This window comes from Electrona antarctica (assembly GCF_951216825.1).
Source record: "Electrona antarctica genome assembly, chromosome: 14".
Classification (NCBI taxonomy): domain Eukaryota; kingdom Metazoa; phylum Chordata; class Actinopteri; order Myctophiformes; family Myctophidae; genus Electrona; species Electrona antarctica.
Genome location: NC_136795.1, coordinates 34,698,009 through 34,718,549, shown reverse-complemented (window position 1 = coordinate 34,718,549; position 20,541 = coordinate 34,698,009). Strand labels below are relative to the sequence as shown.

Sequence of the window (20,541 nt, the reverse complement as noted above, 5' to 3'; positions counted from 1 at the left end):
TAACCACTACCTGCATGGGGATTCTATGAAATGGGGGTGTGTGCGGTCCAATGATGAATTATCAAACGGGTACTTTGAATACGTTTGAGAATTAGAAGACAAACCCCCCTCCCCATAGAGTAGCCCCCCCCGGAGGTGTCCCCTGGAGTTCGATGGTGGTGCATGGCCGGGCGCGACTCGCGCGAGACCCCTTTCTCCCGAAAGAAAACGTTTGGAATGGATATTTTTCTGTGTGATGTCACAATGACCACGTCACAAGTAACTGTTCCCGCTTCTACACTTCAAGCATGAAGCATGGCTCTGTCCGAATGAGTAGAATGCATTTATATTTTCTTTCACTTTCACTGAGGTACCATATGAGGTAGGTATTTGACATTTATTATTTAAACAGTTACAGTTTGTCTTGGCAACAGATAATTAGCATTCATGCCATTCTAGTGAATGGCACATGGCATGCTGACATGCAAAATGTGCTGACTAGGCTATGCCTAATTTACATAATGTATTGTGGTACCGTACTGGTAAATATTTACTAAATAGTGGTAATATGGGACGGGTACATTGGGCACCACCCTGTTTTTATTCTGAGAAACATTTATATCATAAGTAGGCCTACCGCTCCAGGCAGTGTGTGTGTGTCTAATGATTCAACTATGAGCTCTGCAGACACCTGCAACAGCTGTGTGTGTCAAAAAGCCAATATGGAGCGAGCAAGTACGCGCGCAAGTGAGAGGAGAGAGCTGAGAAGTTGTCTTTATCTACCGAGTAGAATACTCTATGGTAGAGCCTCTACTAGGCCAGGCGAGTTGTCTTCAGTTCAGTTTGACAATTAGTACAAGTCGTGATAAAACACATTAAAGCCTGGTTTACAGGCTAGGCCTACTTCATCGTATGTCGGTGTTTTAATTCTCGCCGAAAATAACAAAAAACGAATTGGCCCGCAATGCACCTGTGTGACCTGTCCCACACTGCCCCTGGGCCGTGGACAGTGGATAGGCTATGACTGAGTATTGACAGGGATGGACTTGACAACTGCAAAAGTGTGGACTTTTTTTTATTTTTTATCTGTGAGTAGGGCTGTTGGCATGTTCTATTCATGTATTCTCTACATTACATTATTGTACACTTAGTCCAGTCCTCTGTCCCTGCACGGAAAGCACGTCAGTTCACTCAAGCCAATTAATGGTGTATGGAGCATTTTGCTGGGGTAGCCATGCTTGCAGACAGGGTTCTATCTGGCTGGCTACTATACATTTTTCTTCCAACAAGGCCTGTCGAAATCATGTCACTTAAAGCCTTTGGTTGTGATTTTCCAGGATAAGCAGTGGCCTGCTTAATTGTTTACCGGACCGGTCCAATACCATGCATTAAGACGAGCGTGTCAGGTGTTGTAGATTTACCAATCCCAAGATGCCAGTTTAGAGTATGCCAGTCAGAGACATTTGAAGATTAAATAGCAATATGTTTGAACTCTTAATGTTTGTTAAATTGTTACTGTCCATTGGTTTTGTGTCTGTTTTATGAGCACACTGTTTTAATTGTCTAGTAATTGTATTCCGCCAGCAGAGAGCAGCAGTTGACATCCTCTCTGCTACTTCCTGGTAGCTTTGAGTTGATAATTAGATCTCAGAGATTTCTACAAGCAAGTTAGAACGGCATATTGAAACACTTGAAAAGGAATTTAATTTCTGTATGTGCGGGCATGCACTTGAGAGATTGCTCCTAAATTCTGCAGTTGTTTCTCATAATTTGTCCTACAACTTAAAATTGCCTGGCTATTTCCCTCGAGAGTTTGTATTTCCTGGTTGGATCTGTTAAACTGGCCTGAAAGTGTAGCTAAAGATATGCCCTTGAGTTTAATTTGTGGTTTACTTGGTTTTAGAGACCCTTGATGGAAAATTGATTGATATTGCAAGTCGTTACAAAGAACACGACCACGGCACACAATACAGTATCTTAATTGGCTATACAATATCTATTTCCTTTGGTGCATCAGAAGGGATGAGAAAACAAAATCTATACTCGCACCGTTGTGTCACAGAGTATAAATTAAGCAAGATGTGGAGGAGTAAACTGGCATGACAGCAGCAGGAAGTATGGTAAGCTTTAAGCTAATAATGAACCAGTTTGTTCAATAAGTAATGGCAGGTTGCTTGTGTATCTGTCTGCCCCAAAGTAGATCTCAATGGGTTGTGGTGGTCAGCTGCGGAATGATGACATGGTGTGGCATTACACTTCATATGAATGTTCAGGACTCAGGAGTGAAAGCTTAACCATGCATTAAAGTAATTTTATGCAATCTGACTCTGGCCGTACTATATAAAGGCTCAATTAAATCACAGTGATTTGGGCCACTGAGTATTATTGTAGATCAAAGTCAGAAATGGAATTACCGGTAAGTCTCTTTGGCCAGTACATATCAAGGGAACTGGACATGGTAGTTGGTGCAGACACTTTTATTCATCTGGGATAGAATTAAAAAAAGCTCATCCTACAAGCCAGAATACAATAGCCTGTATAATATTAAGTACATCATGTCATTGAGCAAGCTTACATTTCATCCTCAGTAGTTTAGCCTGACTATGAATATGAAGTCCATTTCAAATCAAGATCATTTGTCTAATGTATACACTTGATTGTAAAAAGTAAAAAATAAAGGAAGGCCAATAAGGGATCCTCTTAGATTTTATTATATAGATAATCTAAGAAGTTTATTGTGTTTAATTTAATCTATTCAAGACGAATGATGAGCAAACAATGAAGGCTTATCTTTAACCCTGGAGACTCCTAATCCCTGGAATACCTTTAGGGAAGTGGAGATTTGCTTAATTGAGTTGTTGGGAAGCCAATAAACCCTGCAGCTGTCACAGCATTCATAGGGGAGGAACACGGCATATAGTTTAATTCTGTAAGAGAGAAACGGAGAAAGATGCTGTGTAGGTCTCAGACTTCATCAACAGTTGTTGTTTAGTGGTAAATTGCTAGTTTGAGTTAAATGCAGGCATGTTTTAAAGTATTTCTGTTGGGTGCATATTTAATGTATAAAGAGCCTTACTTAAAGTGATATTTCAGTTTCAAACATGTTTGGGGTCATTTTAACGTCTACTCTGAACTTTTATTTTCACCTCAGACAGTTTTTAAGTTGCTTGATTCAGTATTTAGATATCTGACATTTTAAGACATGCCCCCCCCTTCCTATACAAACCCATTCTAACTTCAAACTCCATCTGAAACACCGGTCCCTGTTTTTAATGAATCTACCATGGTTAAAATGTAGTTTGGGCTGGAGTTACAATGGGTTTGTATAGGAGGTGTAATGTCTGATATCAAAGATCTAAATACTGAATCAAGTAACTTAAAAACTGTCTGTGGGGCTCACAAAAGCCAGAGTAGACGTTAAAATGACCTCAAACATGTTTTGAAAGTGAAATATCACTTTTATTTAATACGCAATTGGCAAACCTTTTCATTATAAAACGTGAAGTGTGTGTGTCTGTGGCAAGGGAAAGGATGGTAACCGGTTTTAGAAATGTATTTTATTCAAATATGTGTTTTCAAAAGGATCCAAGAACGAAAGAACGGAAATACATCGCATGGATGCAACTGGGACGTATCCTCAGTGATGTATCCTAAGGTCATCGGGGTTTCGGGTCTCGCGAACATCATACCCCTCACTCAGGTGACCCAGCCGGGGTGATCGAGTCCCGACTTACGTCCCAGTAGCTACCCTCGATCAGACCCACTAGGGAAAGACCAGGGCCACACAATCCGTTGGAACCACTCCGGAACTACTATGCCGGGACTGAGAGGTACCATTCATTCTGGCATGTGGAGGGACTAGGCTCTGTGGGTTGACTCCTGTCCGGGCCCCTCCTACGTCTCACCAGGTCCACTCCTGCTCTCACCAGGAGTACAGCTAGGACCTGTGCATTGCACCAGACTCCCAGCACCAGACACTTCATTCAGGAGTGGTGGATTCTTTTTTTTTTCAATAATATTCTTATTGATTTTTACATTTTATGACAAAGACGAGACAGAAAAAAACAAAAACACAAAAAAAACCCACAAAAAACTGACAGCTCAGCTCAGACACGTTGTGGAACAAAGGACACAGTTCTACACATATACCCATTACCTACATCGAACCAAAAAATAATATACAAATATGGACACATTCAGTTGAGTGGTGGATTCTTGAGCCGCAATGGTTCTGCAGGCTCCACCGCTGGGCAACGGAAGTACTGCAGGCTCCACTTGCAGGTTTGCAGGCTCACCGAAGGTTTTTGGGCTTCCTCCTCACGGAGGATGCAGGCTGCTGCTCCCGGGGTGCCGTCTACATTACACATACACCAGACTATACCTGGTTGTCACATAGTCTATTCCTATGACTTAGACTTAGTTCCTCCCGTTCCTATTGGAACATTGGGCGACGAGTCCTCTCCATTTACTCCGGTCTCTGGCGACCCTTCTTGCTCCGTGCCAGCTGACACCCATCTCACTCATATTCCTATGAGTCACTATAAATATATAAATAAATATTTGTTTCGGGGTAAGAATATGCCAATGATTTGACGCCTCATATTGATTAATAAATTAAGTATTTTTGTCGTTGTCTGGTAGTTTCTACAGACAGCCATCACATTGGCTTGATTCAAGGCTTAGGCAAATCTTGCAGGCTACACAGTCGGAATTATTTGACATTTTTACTCCATACTAGTACTGATTACTAGAATATAAAGCTATTTAAAAGCAATGGTGGTTATTATTGCAGTCATAAGTGAGAGAAGATTTGTCTGCCTTGTAGACAAGGTTCTACTGGATATTCATCAGTGTTGCTAATAAAAATGACCATTTGAATCTACAAAGAAAACAATTCAACTCTATATGCTACAAAAGTGCTGCATGTGATGCATGACAACGGTGTTATGTGCTATACTTTTTTTATTTGATCTCTGTGGTAACAAGCTCTGAGCTTCTCCACGTATTGTATGGTAAGATAAGTGTATACTGTATCTGGTCTGATATACCGGTAATCAATATTAGACTTATCTAGGATGACCCCATTTTCTACTTGACTACGGTTAATGAAATAATTGTGTTCCTTTTATCTTCTCATGGCACCCTCACACTATTCTCAGTTCTCATTCCATATCTCATGCTTGCATCTCGTAACCACTTAAACCCCAGGTGGTTGAGCGGAGTCCCTCAGAGGGCTCTATAATAGTGTGATTTCTGTTATTGTGGGGAAAGCTTTCGCTCCAAAATAGCCGATCGACTAGTTCACACCACGTCACAACGTGAAGCTTGTCGATCTGCTATATTTTCAGCGAAGGCTTTCCCAGCAATACGGATGCTGAGATTTAAGTGGTTAATGAACTGCTATCCACATCTCCGCTGATACACGCTGCTGTTTGCAAATGTAAAAAACTAATACACACACACACACACACACACACACACACACACACAGCTTTCATATAATTCCATGACATCTTTGTCATAAACCTCATGTGACATTATGGTTCTGCATCATTTTTCTCTGTGTGACACTGCCACCATGCAAACCAAATCCACAGGGCACAACGTTTATCATCACAACCTGGCACGGAGACTCCCTTTCCCTCTCACGCTCGTTATTTTTCTCACTTTTCTCTCTCTTGCTCTGCTAATTCCCTACTTCCCTACTAACCCCCTATGTCTCCTTGCACATGACAACCCCCACCCCATCCCCACACCTTTCCCTCTTCTTCCATCTCTTCCACAATCTCCATCTCGCTTCCATCCATCACTCTGCTAGTGGGTGAATTAGGGAAAAATGAAGAACGGGCGGGCGGGCTAAAAGACAAATGAGAGTGAACAGAGGAAAGAGAAACGGATTGAATAAGAGTTTTTACTGTGGAGAAAGCTAGCACGGAGAGCGTTTTTGTGTGCTGTCTGTCCCCCCCAGCCCCCTGCCCCCCTCCCGTGACTATCTCCGTCTCTCTCCAACCCATTCCCTTTTGCTCAATCCTTTTCTCGCTTTCTCTCTCTCTCGCTCTCTCTCTCTCTCTCTCGCACTCTCTCTCTCTCTCTCTGCGTAAGCGCATGTGTGCCTCCCATCCCTCGCATTCACTGTAGTTCACTGCCGCCACAGATGAGCTGGGAAGAGGAGGTTAAGAGGATGTATATGCCCAGAAGAAAACAGGAGGAGTTTGAACTGGCATGCACAGCTAACCGGCGGCTCTGATCATCTGCGGCTCGCTCGCCCTCCCAACCTCTCGCTCTCTCTTCCACCCCGCCTCTCTCTCTTTCTCTCACGCTCGTTCACACACATACACACACACTCTCTCAGACCTCGCACTGGCTGGATGTCATCTCGCTACGCTGAACGAGAGGTGCTTAGGCTTGTCAGTAACTGGGCAGGGAGATCCTGAAATCTGGAAGTGCGTGCATGCGACCAAGCGTGTGTGTGTGTGTGTGTGTGTGTGTGTGTGTGTGTGTGTGTGTGTGTGTGTGTGCGCGCGTGTTTGAGTTGTGCTTTTGACTGTGACTGAGTGCAAAGCAGGGGCATTGATATAAACAGAGACAGCTTTGATTGGCTTGAGTGACTCGTTTGCTTCCTGTGTCACATTGGACCTAACTACCTCTGGGATTTTGTCAACGAAAACAAACACAGCAAGGGTTTGGGGGGCAACAGGAGGGACATGACGTGTGTGTGTCTGTGTGACTGTGTGTGTGAGATTGTGTGTGTTGGGGCAAGCAGGGCATGTAGTTGGAAGCCACAGTCACGCTGGCATCCACAGTGACTCTTCACTGAAGGGAGGGATTGAGAAAGTGGGGGGTGGGGACTGGAGGAGAGGGATGCCATGAGGGAGCATATCTCTCCTGGCATTGCTGTTTCGTTTTATAATTATCTCGGTTAACTGTTAACTTAAAGTGGTATAACACACAGTAAAATGGTGTCAGTGTATTTCTGTGTCTGAATCTGTCTATTCCCTATCTCTCACATTGTCCCTCTGTTTTACTGTCTCTCTTTCTCTCCTGCTCGCTCTACTTGGTGTGAAAGTTATCCATACAGCCAGGCATGCTGGCCATCTCTGTTGCATATACTGTATGTAGGGCATTCATTGACATCCGTCTTTCATCCGTCTCTCTCTCTCTCTCTATGCAGGTGTGACTACGGAGGCTCCCTGGTACAGGGGCTGGAGGGCTGATGATGATGGATCTGAAGGAGAGTTGTGGCAGTGAGGGGAGCCACGAGACCTCCAGTCTGCAACCCACCTCCTGGCAGGCCTTCGCTCACACCAGCACACTCCACGGTCTGCGCTTCATCTTTCCTTACGGTCAGCCTACTGCCCGGCGGCTGCTCTGGGCGGCCGCTCTGTTGACCTGCCTGGGACTGTTGGCCCTGGAGAGTGCAGAGTGCCTGGCCTACTTCCTGTCTTACCCCCATGTGACCAGCATGGACGCGGTGGTGTCGGGCAGCCTTGTGTTCCCCGTCGTCACCGTTTGCAATCTCAACGCGTATCGCTTCAGCCAGCTGACGCGCAACGACCTGTACCACGCCGGAGAGCTGCTGGCCCTGCTCGACGTCCACCTGGCCATCCCCCAGCCTCACCTGGCCGAGCCCGACGTGCTGGCCTTCCTTCAGGACAAGGCCAACTTCACCGCCTATAAACCCAAGGCCTTCAGCATGAAGGAGTTCATTGAGCGGGTTGGACACGACTTGAAGGACATGATGCTGTACTGTCGTTATCAAGGCCAGGAATGTAGCCACAGCGACTTCAGAACCGTGAGTACACTATCGCTCACCTTGCTTAACATTTCGGCAATCCTGCAGAGCCTCCAAATTCAAAAGAGTGAGAGCCTCATTATTCTTCGTTGTGTGATTGCGTTTGCTTGATTGATTTATTTTTGGTGGCATAAGGCTATAAGCCAAGGTGTCTGTCTGGGTTCTTGTCCTTATTCCTCTGTGCGTTTTCTGCTGGTTACATAATTTAGTGTGTGCTGATAGATGCTTTTCCCCTCCTACGCTGTTGTGCTGTGAGAGTTCCCTGCTGTGTTTCCTTTGGGAGTCTTGGACCCATGTGCACAGCTTGTATAATATGTCTGTGCCTTAAGCAGACTGTCTGTCGTTTACTCGTTGTCAACCCTATAAATACATTTTATTATACTCGGCACCGGTAACCCCGACACGCATTGGCATGTTGTGTCACGACACTTTCTGCAACAGGTCTACAGTATATTGAACACACCTCTGACATTATGTATTATGCTTCTAACCAAGGAAACAATCTATAGGACAGATTACAAGATTCACCAGCAACTTTTATTATTACCAGCCCACATTTTATATAAACTGATCAGGATCTCCAAATGATCCTTGGCTACTTGCTAACTGGTGAGTGGAGATAAAACACCAGCCGTAGCTTTGAATAGTGTGGAATTGCCACCAGCCATCATGTGCTGATACTGTACGTTGCCTGAGAAGTGTACCTAATTCATTTATTCTGTTCTGAAGAAGGCATATACCCCAAAATGTCAAGGAAACTAATTTGGGAGGTGTGTGGATTTCATTTGCAATTTTTCCTCATTGTTTCAGTATTGTGGTGTTATATTAGATTTGTAACACGTCTGCTGTACTTACTCTGCTGCTAATCTTGGCAAGTGATCAATAATCTGCTCCTCCAACAATGGTTGGTTGGTAAAAAAAAAAAGAATTATGAAAGATGCCTAGCAAAGTCACTGTATCGTATGACAAACCTATAGACGGAGGGAGGCAGGAGCACGTGCCCAGGCCAGTACTAATACATGCCATTACATTACAATGCTGAGAGGGACGAGACTAATATCCATGCAGTGATATTAGTATCGCTACGCAAGGGTATGCTAATACATGCCATAGTAGTAATCTACCATAGGCTGCTGCAAAAGGTTGTCCACGGATTGCAGCTAATATCCAGCAAAGCACAGTTTTGCAGCCATGACAGTCAGGTGTTAAGGGTTCTGATGACCACAAGCATGCTGCATATGTACTGTAAATACTGCAAAGATTTGATCTGCTTTATTGAGCTGTTTGGTTTAAGGAAATCGACATTTTATGTCATTAACCACTTAATCCCTGTATAGGCTACTTGTACACAGAATTGCGGAAATAGCCAATCTATAAACTCACAACACATATCATTGTGATGCACTGTGAGACTGTAGATCTCCTATTCTTTTACATTTTTGAAAATCCTTAGAAAGTTTAGCCTATAACTACATACCCAAAACGGGGATGCACTATACACACTACACTAGTATGACTCTCAACCAGAAGGCTGAAAACTCCTTATCTAATGCATTAAAGCATCTTTGCCTTTAGTGTTTCTAATCCAGATGGGTTGATATCTTCATGTTTCATCTTGAGATGGCCTTAACTGCTGAAAACGCTTAATTGGATTTAGGATTACGTTTACGTTTTGATACGCTTTGATAAGCTTATCGATTAGTTAGTTTAGTTGCTTATCAACCGGTTAGTTGATAAGCAGCGTTTTCGTAAAGAATCTGAGAATCTTAATTTCCGTCAGTGTCTAACATACAAATCTACATATTTCTGATACACAGAAATAATACAAAAGTCATATTATATTCCTTAATCAAATATTTATTTGACCATTGGCGATACAGGGCCAGGCAATGGCATCTTTGTATGTGCGTTCCTCGGCCCGCGCGCAGACAGCATTACATTCACAGAAAACCACCCAATGATAGAACCGCATAATTTTAGATGAATTACGATTAGTTATTAAGTGTTACGTTTAACAGACTAATTTCTTAACGGCAATTAATCGATTAACGATTAACTATTTACATCCCTAATTGGATTAACAAATAGTGGATTGATGACGTGAGGGTTTCAGTGATTTCATGTTCCAGTGAAGGGGATGCCCCCCTGGGGCAACCCATGCACTCAGCCATACATAAACTCACACCTGAGCGCTCACTTTGGTGTTCTCTGTCAGAGCATCTAATCACTTTTGCGTTCGCCCAGTTGCTTTCTGTAAAGTGCATAGAGAGGCTACACTCCTGTGTTGTGACTCTCTAATTGACTCCCCTCATTGACCCCTTGTATGCTGTGTGACCTGCCTTTGACCCACAGTGTGAGATAATCATGTCAACAAAGCAGCTACAAGCAGGCTCCCTTCTTTTTGCCGTCTGCCTGTTGCTTTGCTGACTTCTCGTCTGTCTGTCTGTCTGTCTGTCTGTCTGTCTGTCTGTCTGTCTGTCTGTCTGTCTGTCTGTCTGTCTGTCTGTCTGTCTGTCTGTTATGTTTATGCTAGCATGACCTTTTAGTTAAGTCCGGGTAATATGAGATTGAGCCCAAAACGGCTCAATGTGTGATTGTAGCTGTACAATACAGTGAATTTACTGTACGTGGACGTGTTGATACGTTTCTATTGTTGCAGACGAGTGGAGCCTCCCCTCCTCCGGAGAGAGAGATACAGTAGTTAACTGAAATCCATTCATTTTACTTTTTATTAGTGTTTGAGTTGGAAAAGTATTCACTGATCGAACTTCCATGAAATGGCTCATAAGCAAAATAAAACATAAACGTCTCCTTTAGTAATTGTAGACAATGAGCAACACCTGCGCTTCCCTGCGCAGAGTCCACTGGTACATAGAGACCAACGTTGTATTTCCAGCTCGGAGCCGGAGGACGGCTCATTTTGAAGTAGGTTGTAGCTATAGTTGCCGCATGTCAAGAAATTCAATATATCTGTCATGTTCTGTGGAAGGAAGAAAAAGAATGATTGAATTTGATCCTCGCTTATCTCCCTCACACTGTTATATTTACGGGAGTAGCTAATGTGTGTGTCTACTATACCCAGACACCGCCCATCACCTTATCAAACTCTCTATTTACCTTCATGTGTGAACGCATTTGAAATGGCTTTTCTTTTGTTGCATGCTAGATGTGTGCAAGAACGACACCATTTCTCTCTCTCTCGCCAAACAACCTCCATCTCTCTTTCTCTGTTGACTTGGGACACCATCATTTGTCTTAACTCTCTCCCAAAGAAAAATGCTTGGTAGAGTTGGGTGATGTTGGGGGAGGATGATGGTAGACTCTCAAATGGTCAGTCCAAGAAGGTGTGCGGGTTGTGTGCAGGGATGGAGGCATGTGTGATGGTGAGGGAGAGAGTATGCAGATAGAAGCGTAGCTGTGAATGCAGCAGTGAAGCATAGATGTGAACGCAGCAGTGCAGTATGTACAGTTTGGGCTATTTATCAGTGAATAAATTATGCTCCTACTGTGCATTTAGAGATGTTTCTGGTGGAGCGGCATATCCGCCTATGGGGCGCTGGAGCACAAGTGAATTTTGAATCCTAAATTACAAACCAGTCTGTCATCTCTTTTCCATGTATCTGACACCCTTCATCTCCATACTCCATATGCCTGGCCTGCTCACCAAAACATTGCATCCATGAGAGTAGTTAAAGCAGCACTTCACTGCTGCAAGAAGCTGCAGTCACTCAAACGTAGAGGGAAAGAGTATTGTCGAGAATTACTATAACAATAACTATAAAAATGTGGAAGTGGAATTGAAGTGGATGGCACAGTCCACATCACAACTACAATGGAGCAATTTTATGTATGACTGAATCGCAGCCTTGGAAGGACATCTAGGATGAAATCTGTCTCATTCATCCTCTGAAATTATGTTTTAAGGGAGATGAGGAGACGATTATGAATAAATAAATAACGCTAGCTGGTAGCTGCATTACCTCGGATACAACTGTCTCATGTCCTTATAATTAATAATCACAGTGAGATTATCCATATCTCCTGTGTATTTTAGCACCATGGAGATCTCTCACTCTCTCCCTGCTCTGTGTGGGCTGGTGCATGTTTGTTGCCAATGTTTACAGAACGTTGCTCGCATAACTACCGTTATAAGATATCGTGCTTTATGTGAACGGGCGGCTCATCTTGAATGTTACTCCAGTTACCATCATCACTCCTAGCCAGGGGTGAGAAGAGACCATCCCCATCATTAAGGTGAAAACAGGCACATGCATATTGACTGTTGTGTAAAACCTTTACAAAACAGGATCATGTTAGTTCATTGTCTCCGCCAGGCCAAGAAACACTGTCCTCAATTTCATTAAGACAAACAAATGTCCGTATTAGTAGTTTAAGACTCTTTCACCCGTACAACTTTGTTGCAAAGCCTGCAAATCGTCTGCATGAATCACTCACTACGACCCCCCCCCCCCCCCAAATAAATAATTGTTGCTCACCCATTCAATCGCCGATGTATTAACCCATCTGCATTTGCCACAAGGAGACAGAAGAAGCATGCACACACCGTATGCATGAGCACACCAGTACATATGCAATGTACATCCATTATCACACAGGGCCATGCTACATGTGTGAATGCATACACACGCATTCAATACATTACCATGATGACACGCAAGAGACCAGAGTCAGCATGGGAGTGACATTGTGATGAATGACCGCTGGGAAGCTTGTAGGAACATAGAAGTCAGTAAGATTTGACTGATGGAACTGGAGCACAGTACTGCAAGTGAAATGTCAGTAGTGTGCAGATTCCATTTCGGAACCTGTGTGTGTGTGTGTGTGTGTGTGTGTGTGTGTGTGTGTGTGGGGGGGGGGGGGGGGGGTCAGGTGCATCTTTTAGAGCGCCCTAATGGCAAGATTAATCTTATTTTTCAATTTATTTATGCCGGACATCCTAACATTTACCTTGAATACGTGTTTTTGCCCATTTATTGCATTCAATGACACCAAAATAGTAGCTATTGTTGCTGAATCTGAATTCAGTCTAGACAATCACACAGATTGGCTGTTGTTGGACAGCCAAAAGCTTCTTTGTTGTTGTTGAATTGTAATCTATTCACCGTCTGTTGCAGTGGTTCTCAATGTGGGGTGCAGGGACTCCAAGGGGTCCTTGAGTGTTCCAGTTGTTCCCCAGTGGTTCTCAATGTGGGGTGCAGGGACTCCAAGGGGTCCTTGAGTGTTCCAGTGGTTCCCCAGTGGTTCTCAATGTGGGGTGCAGGGACTCCAAGGGGTCCTTGAGTGTTCCAGTTGTTCCCCAGTGGTTCTCAGTGTGGGGTGCAGGGACTCCAAGGGGTCCTTGAGTGTTCCAGTTGTTCCCCAGTGGTTCTCAATGTGGGGTGCAGGGACTCCAAGGGGTCCTTGAGTGGTCCAGTTGTTCCCCAGTGGTTCTCAATGTGGGGTGCAGGGACTCCAAGGGGTCCTTGAGTGGTCCAGTTGTTCCCCAGTGGTTCTCAATGTGGGGTGCAGGGACTCCAAGGGGTCCTTGAGTGTTCCAGTTGTTCCCCAGTGGTTCTCAGTGTGGGGTGCAGGGACTCCAAGGGGTCCTTGAGTGGTCCAGTTGTTCCACGGAAAAAATATTGATAGTTGGGAACAAAACTATCAATCATTACAGGTTTGTAACTCTGAGAGTGTACAAATGGAAACAAATTGTACACGCTCAGATTTACACTAAATAAATGAACTAGATAAAATGATTTTTCTGTGTAGTTTGGGGTCCCAGAGATAAAGATCATATCAAATGGGGCTATGTGGCCTAATACATTCAAACTGTAATCACTGTAATGGATGCTGATGCTGATTTACTGCATGGTGCAGCTCCCACAGAGAGCAGGGACCAGACTGTGACAGAAAACAGTTGAGATGTGTTGTGATGAGGAACCCTGTGTCCAGTTCTGTGTGTACAGTATGTAGAGTTGTACCGATACTCGGTTATTCGGGCCGATACGTCCCTCAAGTGCTCTTACTCTGTACTCGGAACAGGCCCTGATACTTTGACCCGAGTACCAAAACATCCAATTGACACTAGGCTGAACTAATGCAACCGGAGCAAGTCTGACCCAACACTGCAGAAAATCGCCCAAAACAGCCAGTCAAACATAAATGACAACTGACAAGTGTAGATCGGCTGTGGCTCAGGAGGTAGAGCAGGTCGTCCAATGATCCATGGGTCGGCGGTTCGAATCCCGGCTCCTCCTGTCTACATGTCGAAGTGTCCTTGGGCAAGACACTGAACCCCAAATTGCTCCCGATGTGCTGGTTGGTACCTTGCATGGCTTCCGCCGCAATCGGTGTGTGAATGGGTGAATGTAATGCACAATCTATGTAAAGCGCCTTGGATAAAGGCGCTATATAAATGCACCATTTACTATTTACCATCTGCATCTAGGAGAAAAAGGGGGTCAAATAAGTGGTTACTCAACAAAAAGTAAGTACTCGTATCTGTACTCGGTATCGTTGATTACTAAAAATTAAGTACTCGTACTCTGCCTGAAAAAAATTGTATCGGGACAACTCTAACGTTAAATGATCTTGTTGATTTTTGGGCTGATCGGCCAAAATTGGCTCTTGGCCGCTCATTGTCATAAATTCCAGTTACACACAGGCGGTGCACAGCATGATAGTCAGGCATCTTTTATTAACCTTTCTAGAGTCACAGAATATTTCGCTCCAGGACGATTCACACTGAGTGTCGCAAAAGACAGAGGAAAAGAAGGTGTCTATTCCATAGTGATTGGCAGTTTAATGTATCTTGTTTTTGCCAAAAATCTTAATCTTAATATTAAACTAAACGGTCTTGCAAATGTTGTGATCACGTGATTTCTGGCTTCTGAGGTCCTTGGATCATTCACATATTGCGGAAGAGCTTGTAAATCAGGCAAAGTTTATGCCACATCATATGGTGTGTTAACAGATTAGCCGGTACTACCAAACCAACAGTATGGACAGCATCTTCAAAACCAGCAGTTTCATTATTGTGGTAATTAGAAAATGGCTTTTTAATAACCATCCATCCATTTTGAATAGCTAATAACTGCAGTAATATTAAAAGTACTTGTGTGTCGGTTCTCTGTATCGGCAAGTAGGCCTTCTCAAAAGTGCACATACTACCAACGATGTCGGCATGATGCAGTCGAACTTCAGCCTCCTTCAGTGCTCTGCTGGCTGACCACTTTCGGCCTGTCCTGACAACAATGCCTGCCTCACGTACTCTCTCATCTTTGCTGTCTCGTAGCATCATGGCCTGGCGTGTTTTTGTCGCCTTGTACTCTTCCACCACAGATGTTATTGGCAGCTATAGCTTGCTGCCTGTGCTGTACAGGCCAATGGAGCATAAGCTTCTTGGGACGCCCAGCCATCTCCTCAAGTAGGTGTTCAGCTTCCTCTCCAGCCCCTCAACGGTGGAGACAGGTACCTCATAAACCAGAAGTGGCCAGAGCAGTCTGGGGAGAAACCCATGTTGGTAACCCCAGGCTTTATACTTGTCAGCTCTGTGCCACTTCCCCAAGCACTTCACAGGTTTCTCTTGGACAGTTGGGATGATGTTCTCTCCAATCTTGAACCGAAACCGGTCCTGGACACGCCCCCTCATCAGTACTAGGCTTCTGGATTTTGCCGGTTTGAACTCCATCCTTGACCAATTGGTGAGCTCAATCAAGTCCTCCAAAATCCATGACATTTATTTGGCTCTCGCAGTGCAAATATACCGTTCAAAAGGACGATAGCGATTGTCCAATGCTAGCTTAGCAACCGTTGTCAACTGGTATATGAACTCCCATCACATATCATACTGTAGCATGCAAAACAATAGGCTCCACATCAAATCTCTAGATCGCTGTGCAGCTGTAGCAGCCACACCATGAAGCAGCACTGCACACGCAAGGCGGTGTGTATCCAAATACTTGAGAAGAGCGTTCAACATACAGTACATTATGTACAGTATATTATATACAGTATATTTATTATTTTGTAGAATATTTCAACTAATCAATTATTTTATCTGTGATTAATCACAATGCCACGCATTGTGAGCTTGTAGCTCTATTGTCACTGTTCATGTTTTTGAATATTTTGAAAGTTTTCACCTACAGTATGACATGCCTAAATATTGATTTTTGTTTTTGTTTTTTCAATCGATTTAATCTATTAGTTCGATTAACTGTTGCACCTCGCTGCAGACACGTGCAGTGTGTTTTATGGCATCAGGGTGACTTCCCAAATGAACTAATAAAAGTGATTCATCTTTTTCTCTCTAAGAAACTTTGCCCCGGGTGCCAAGTAAGACCAGAGTCATGATCGCACCATCCTGACTAGAATGGCAAGGCGTGTTCATGTGGGCCCAACACTGATACCATTCCCATGCCGCATCGGCCACTGCAGTAGTCGCAAACCACACTTTCCCCAGATTGTCTGTTATTTATTTTAATTTCATATATTTTGTCTATCCCGCTCCTGCCTGCCATTGACTGGATGACAACCCGATCCAAACGGTGGCATATAGACCTGCGCTTCACCCAATTACTCTGGCTCTCACATGTCTCGCAGGAAACCCGTGGGAATGCACTTGACATTACTGCACTTGACATGTTCTTGCTTACTTTTTTATCGCAACACCCACCACAGTGGGTGTAATTCTAACCATGGTTAAATCCTGATTGGTCACACTGACAGCCTGCCCTACATCATTGTCTGCCAAAGTGAATCAGTTAATTTACCCATCCAGCACTGGCCTTGTGCTCCACTAAACCCCTGGCCCAGATATTTGTTCTTTGAGAGTGTACCCTATCACAGTCAGTATTAATGAGAGAGCTGATAACACCCAGAGACCATGGCCTCTTTATCACACCGATGGTAATTAGCCACTTGTCAGTGCAGCCTGACAAAAGCCATGTTAGAACAGCAGTGCAAATATATAATGGTGCTGGCTATTTACTGAAACCGCAATTATCCTCTACATCTAACTTGTGGTCTTATCACTCGAATAGCTAATTATTGCATGGCCACAACAACGGTGCTCTATCACCGTCACAGTCGCACTGAACAACTGTTGTTCTGCGATTGGGAAGGCTACATAACAGTACATGTCTTTCCATTTGAAAGGTGAATTCATATTGTGTGCATGTGCATGTGCATGTTGTGCATGTGCATGTGCGTGTGCACGCGCTGGAGTGAGGGCCTCATCAGTCAGGGAGAGGGAAGAGGAGATGTCAAGTCATGGGGAGAGACGCCACTGGAGTTGGCATTCATGCCAGCAGGAGGAGAGAGAGGTGAGAGGGAGAATAGGTATATGGCCCATTACCTCAGCAGCCTGCCACAAGATGTATGTCATCATGGCCCTGGGAGGAAGAGATAGATTGTGTGTGAGACCATTGTGTATTGCTTTGAGCATGCTGAAAGGCATCTATTTTGTGTATTTGTGCTATATGATGGTGCAGTCAACTTGAGTACATTGTCTGTGGATTTCTTCCTGAGTGCATGAGTGTCTGTATGTCAGTGATACTGTAGCTCATGCATGCAGTTAACCAATGTTTGTAGATGTTCACTTTGTATGTTGTGACCTCTGTGATGTTCACTTTGTATGTTGTGACCTCTGTGATGTTCACTTTGTATGTTGTGACCTCTGTGATGTTCACTTTGTATGTTGTGACCTCTGTGATGTTCACTTTGTATGTGATCTCGGTGATAATCCAACCACGTATAGAAATTCAAAATTTAGAAATCCAAAAGAAGTGCAAGTAAAGTGGAGTTCATGAAGGTTAAATGCACTCGTGTTTTCAGGAGAAAATAAAATATGACAAGGTAAAAATCTAGTATGAAACACTAGAGGGATTTTAATTTAAAACGTCAGATACAAGAAGTGCAACTTAATTCATCAGTGAGATTCAGATCTTTGCAGGGACGTATCTATGTATTTTTCGTAAACCAGAGGCAGAGACATGGCTATATTCTCCAACTGATTGATCTGAACCGTATTTACTGGTTTTACACAACTGACTCTCTAATAGCTAGAGACAGACGCGTAACTAGATGTCAGTGGGCTCCGACGCAGGCTGATCAGCGAGTGCCCCCGACAGCACCCCACCCAACCAACCACTGCCCCCCCCCCCCCCCCCCCCCGCGCGTTCGCCGGTACAAATACCTCAAACAGACAGTTTTTGGCTTACAATCAGCACAGCGGGGCAATGTACAGCAGTTGTGACGGTACCTGTCGTGATTGTGAACAGAGCAGCAGCAGCCTGTAAAAACAAGCCCAAACAAGCCCCACTGTTTTGCAATTCGTCACAGAGACACATAGAACGTTTGCACTGTCCACAGATAATAATAATAATACATAAGTGCACTCCTGCTAGCTGTTAGATCATGTATTAGAGGTTAGAAAGTCTCGCACCAAGTGAACTGAAATGTAGTGCTTCTTGCTTAAGCAAGCAGGTGAAGGGTTAGAAATATGAAGTCTCCCATGAAAATTGAGAATGTTGGCAGGTATGTAGCAAGAAAAGGGAATACCAGATAGAACAACGTATGCATTTCGGCATTAAGACTTCATCAGCGCTGAACAGTGTCATCAAGACTCTGGCTGGTGTTGGGTTAGCCCATGCAAAATGTACATCAATAGTCTCTTCTCTGTCTGAACTGAAAGTTATAAATTACTCATGGTTATGTTTGGCTATATTTTGTTACTCATCAAGCATTTGTCCACATTGTACTAGTCTAGACAATTACCGGTAATTGTTCTTTGACATTTCATCAAAACAAATTCCTGTTGTTAGATTAGATTAGATTAGATTAGTCTTTATTATCCACAAGGGAAAATCATTTGCTCAGGTAAATGCATATACATTCAGGACAATACATAATTTGCAGTCAATCAGTAATTATTCAATCAATCATTATTGCAGTCAAGAATTCAATCATCGTGATTTTATTTACTTTGATATAGTACAGTTAACATCATTTGTCAAAAGAATGTCCGTCAAAGTGCTTCACAGAGGAACTATAAGAATGAGCTTACTTTTGTATTAGTGTTGATGTCATACAGGGCATTGTTTTAATGCGATGTTATGGTTTTGCTTTTCTCTTTATTGCTCTGTAAAGCATTTATGTCATGGAAGGTGCTATATAAATAAAGATTATAATAATAATAATAAATCTATAAATGCACCAACTCTCTGTGTACGTACCTACGTCTGTAATCCACGTAACTCGAGAACCTTCAACCCATCGACTTCATATTCGACACACTCGTTCCACACCCCCACAGGGAGTGCAGTGCGCTGTGTCAAGTCCGTCGGATAGCCGGTTGTCCAGAACCAGCACCATATATGGGCAAAAAAGTGACACAGACAGATGGGTGGAACGGTTATTGCATAGCCAGGACGTGGAACGAGTGTGTCGAATTTGAAGTCGATGGGTAGAACGGTTCTCGAGATACGTGGATTACAGACGTACGTACACACACAGAGACTTGGTGCATTCATAGATTTATTATTATTATTATTATTATTATTATTATTATTAATAATATTAATAATATTAATAATAATAACTTTATTTGTATAGCACCTTTCATGACATGAAATGCAGCTCAAAGTGCTTTACACAAAAAAAGAAAAGAAAGGCAGGGCATAAACAATACAGTGAGGACATGAATAACATTTTTTTTTTAAAAAGACAAATAAATCAATTAAAAGCAAGGGTGTAGAAGTGGGTCTTGAGCTGAGCTTTAAAAATGTCTACAGAGGCTGCCTGTCGAAGGTACAGTGGGAGTTTGTTCCACGCCGTCGGCCCGTAGAAGCAAAAAGCTGCTTCGCCGTATTTTTTAGTTGCCATTTTTTTAGGCAAAGCGAGCAGGCCAGCAGTGGAAGACCTTAGGGGGCGGTTTGGGACATATTTCGGCAGGCAGTCATGTAGGTAGGAAGGTGCGAGACCATTGAGAGCTTTATAAACAAGTAAAATAATTTTAAAATCAATCCTAAAAACAACCGGAAGCCGGTGCGCAATGAAAGCCCAAGCAAGGTATTCCTTTTAACTTTGGTTCAATAACAGGTATGGTTTCTTGTGCCCTGCAGGACAGAATCCCAAATGATTGTCAGAATAATGTGCTTTGTTTTTGTCAAAATGAAGCTTGTGTTCAGGACAGCATGATGGGAAATTGTGCACATTCACTTGTTGCAAGGACTAAGAGGTTGGATTCATACTCTGTCTTGCCTTTTTCAGTCTTTTTTTCCCACTTATTGTCATCCCCTTTGTCTTAGACGGGGCTGCAAACAACACTCTATAGATAGTCTAGAATAGATGAGACAAAATTAAGTGGAGTGGCTTTCCTGTATTACAAAAGCTTGCTTGGGCAAGCATTTATTCTCATTCTTATTGCAGTTGAACTGACTAAAATATGCATTCCTCCAAGTTTTGTATTTCTCTCCAACTTTCTTTCCCATCTTCCCAACTTTTCCTCTCCTTTGCCTAATGTTCTGCTTTTAAACCACACAGCACCGTGGTTGTTTACCAGAAGGGCAGGTTCGATACCAACACAAAGGCTGTCTCCATGGGGACACCTGAACTAAACAACACAAACATAAATCAATATCTCATGCAGCACATAGCACGGCCTTGTCTATTCAGTCGAAGGAACAATATTGTGCCATTTAGGTGGTGGTGACCCTGCATTGCATCAGATCTGTCTAAGATAATGCTCTTTTAGTGCTGTTCTTTGA

General features: G+C 43.4%; 1 protein-coding gene across 4 annotated transcripts in view; it reads left to right on the top strand.

Annotated features, from left to right (window-relative positions):
- Window positions 1–312: 312 nt before the first annotated feature.
- Window positions 313–20,541, top strand: part of asic2 (acid-sensing (proton-gated) ion channel 2) — a gene marked incomplete at its 5' end in the record, with an annotated part of 468,688 nt that continues 448,459 nt past the window's right edge. The window contains 2 exons of one of the 4 annotated variants that reach the window (XM_079521496.1): window positions 313–361; window positions 7,151–7,771. In XM_079521496.1, coding sequence (XP_079377622.1) covers window positions 7,193–7,771 — 579 coding nt within the window. Of the gene's footprint in view, window positions 362–1,039; window positions 1,068–1,552; window positions 2,100–7,150; window positions 7,772–20,541 lie in introns of those variants that run through there. The other 3 variants (XM_079521495.1, XM_079521497.1, XM_079521494.1) reach the window with 3 other exon arrangements.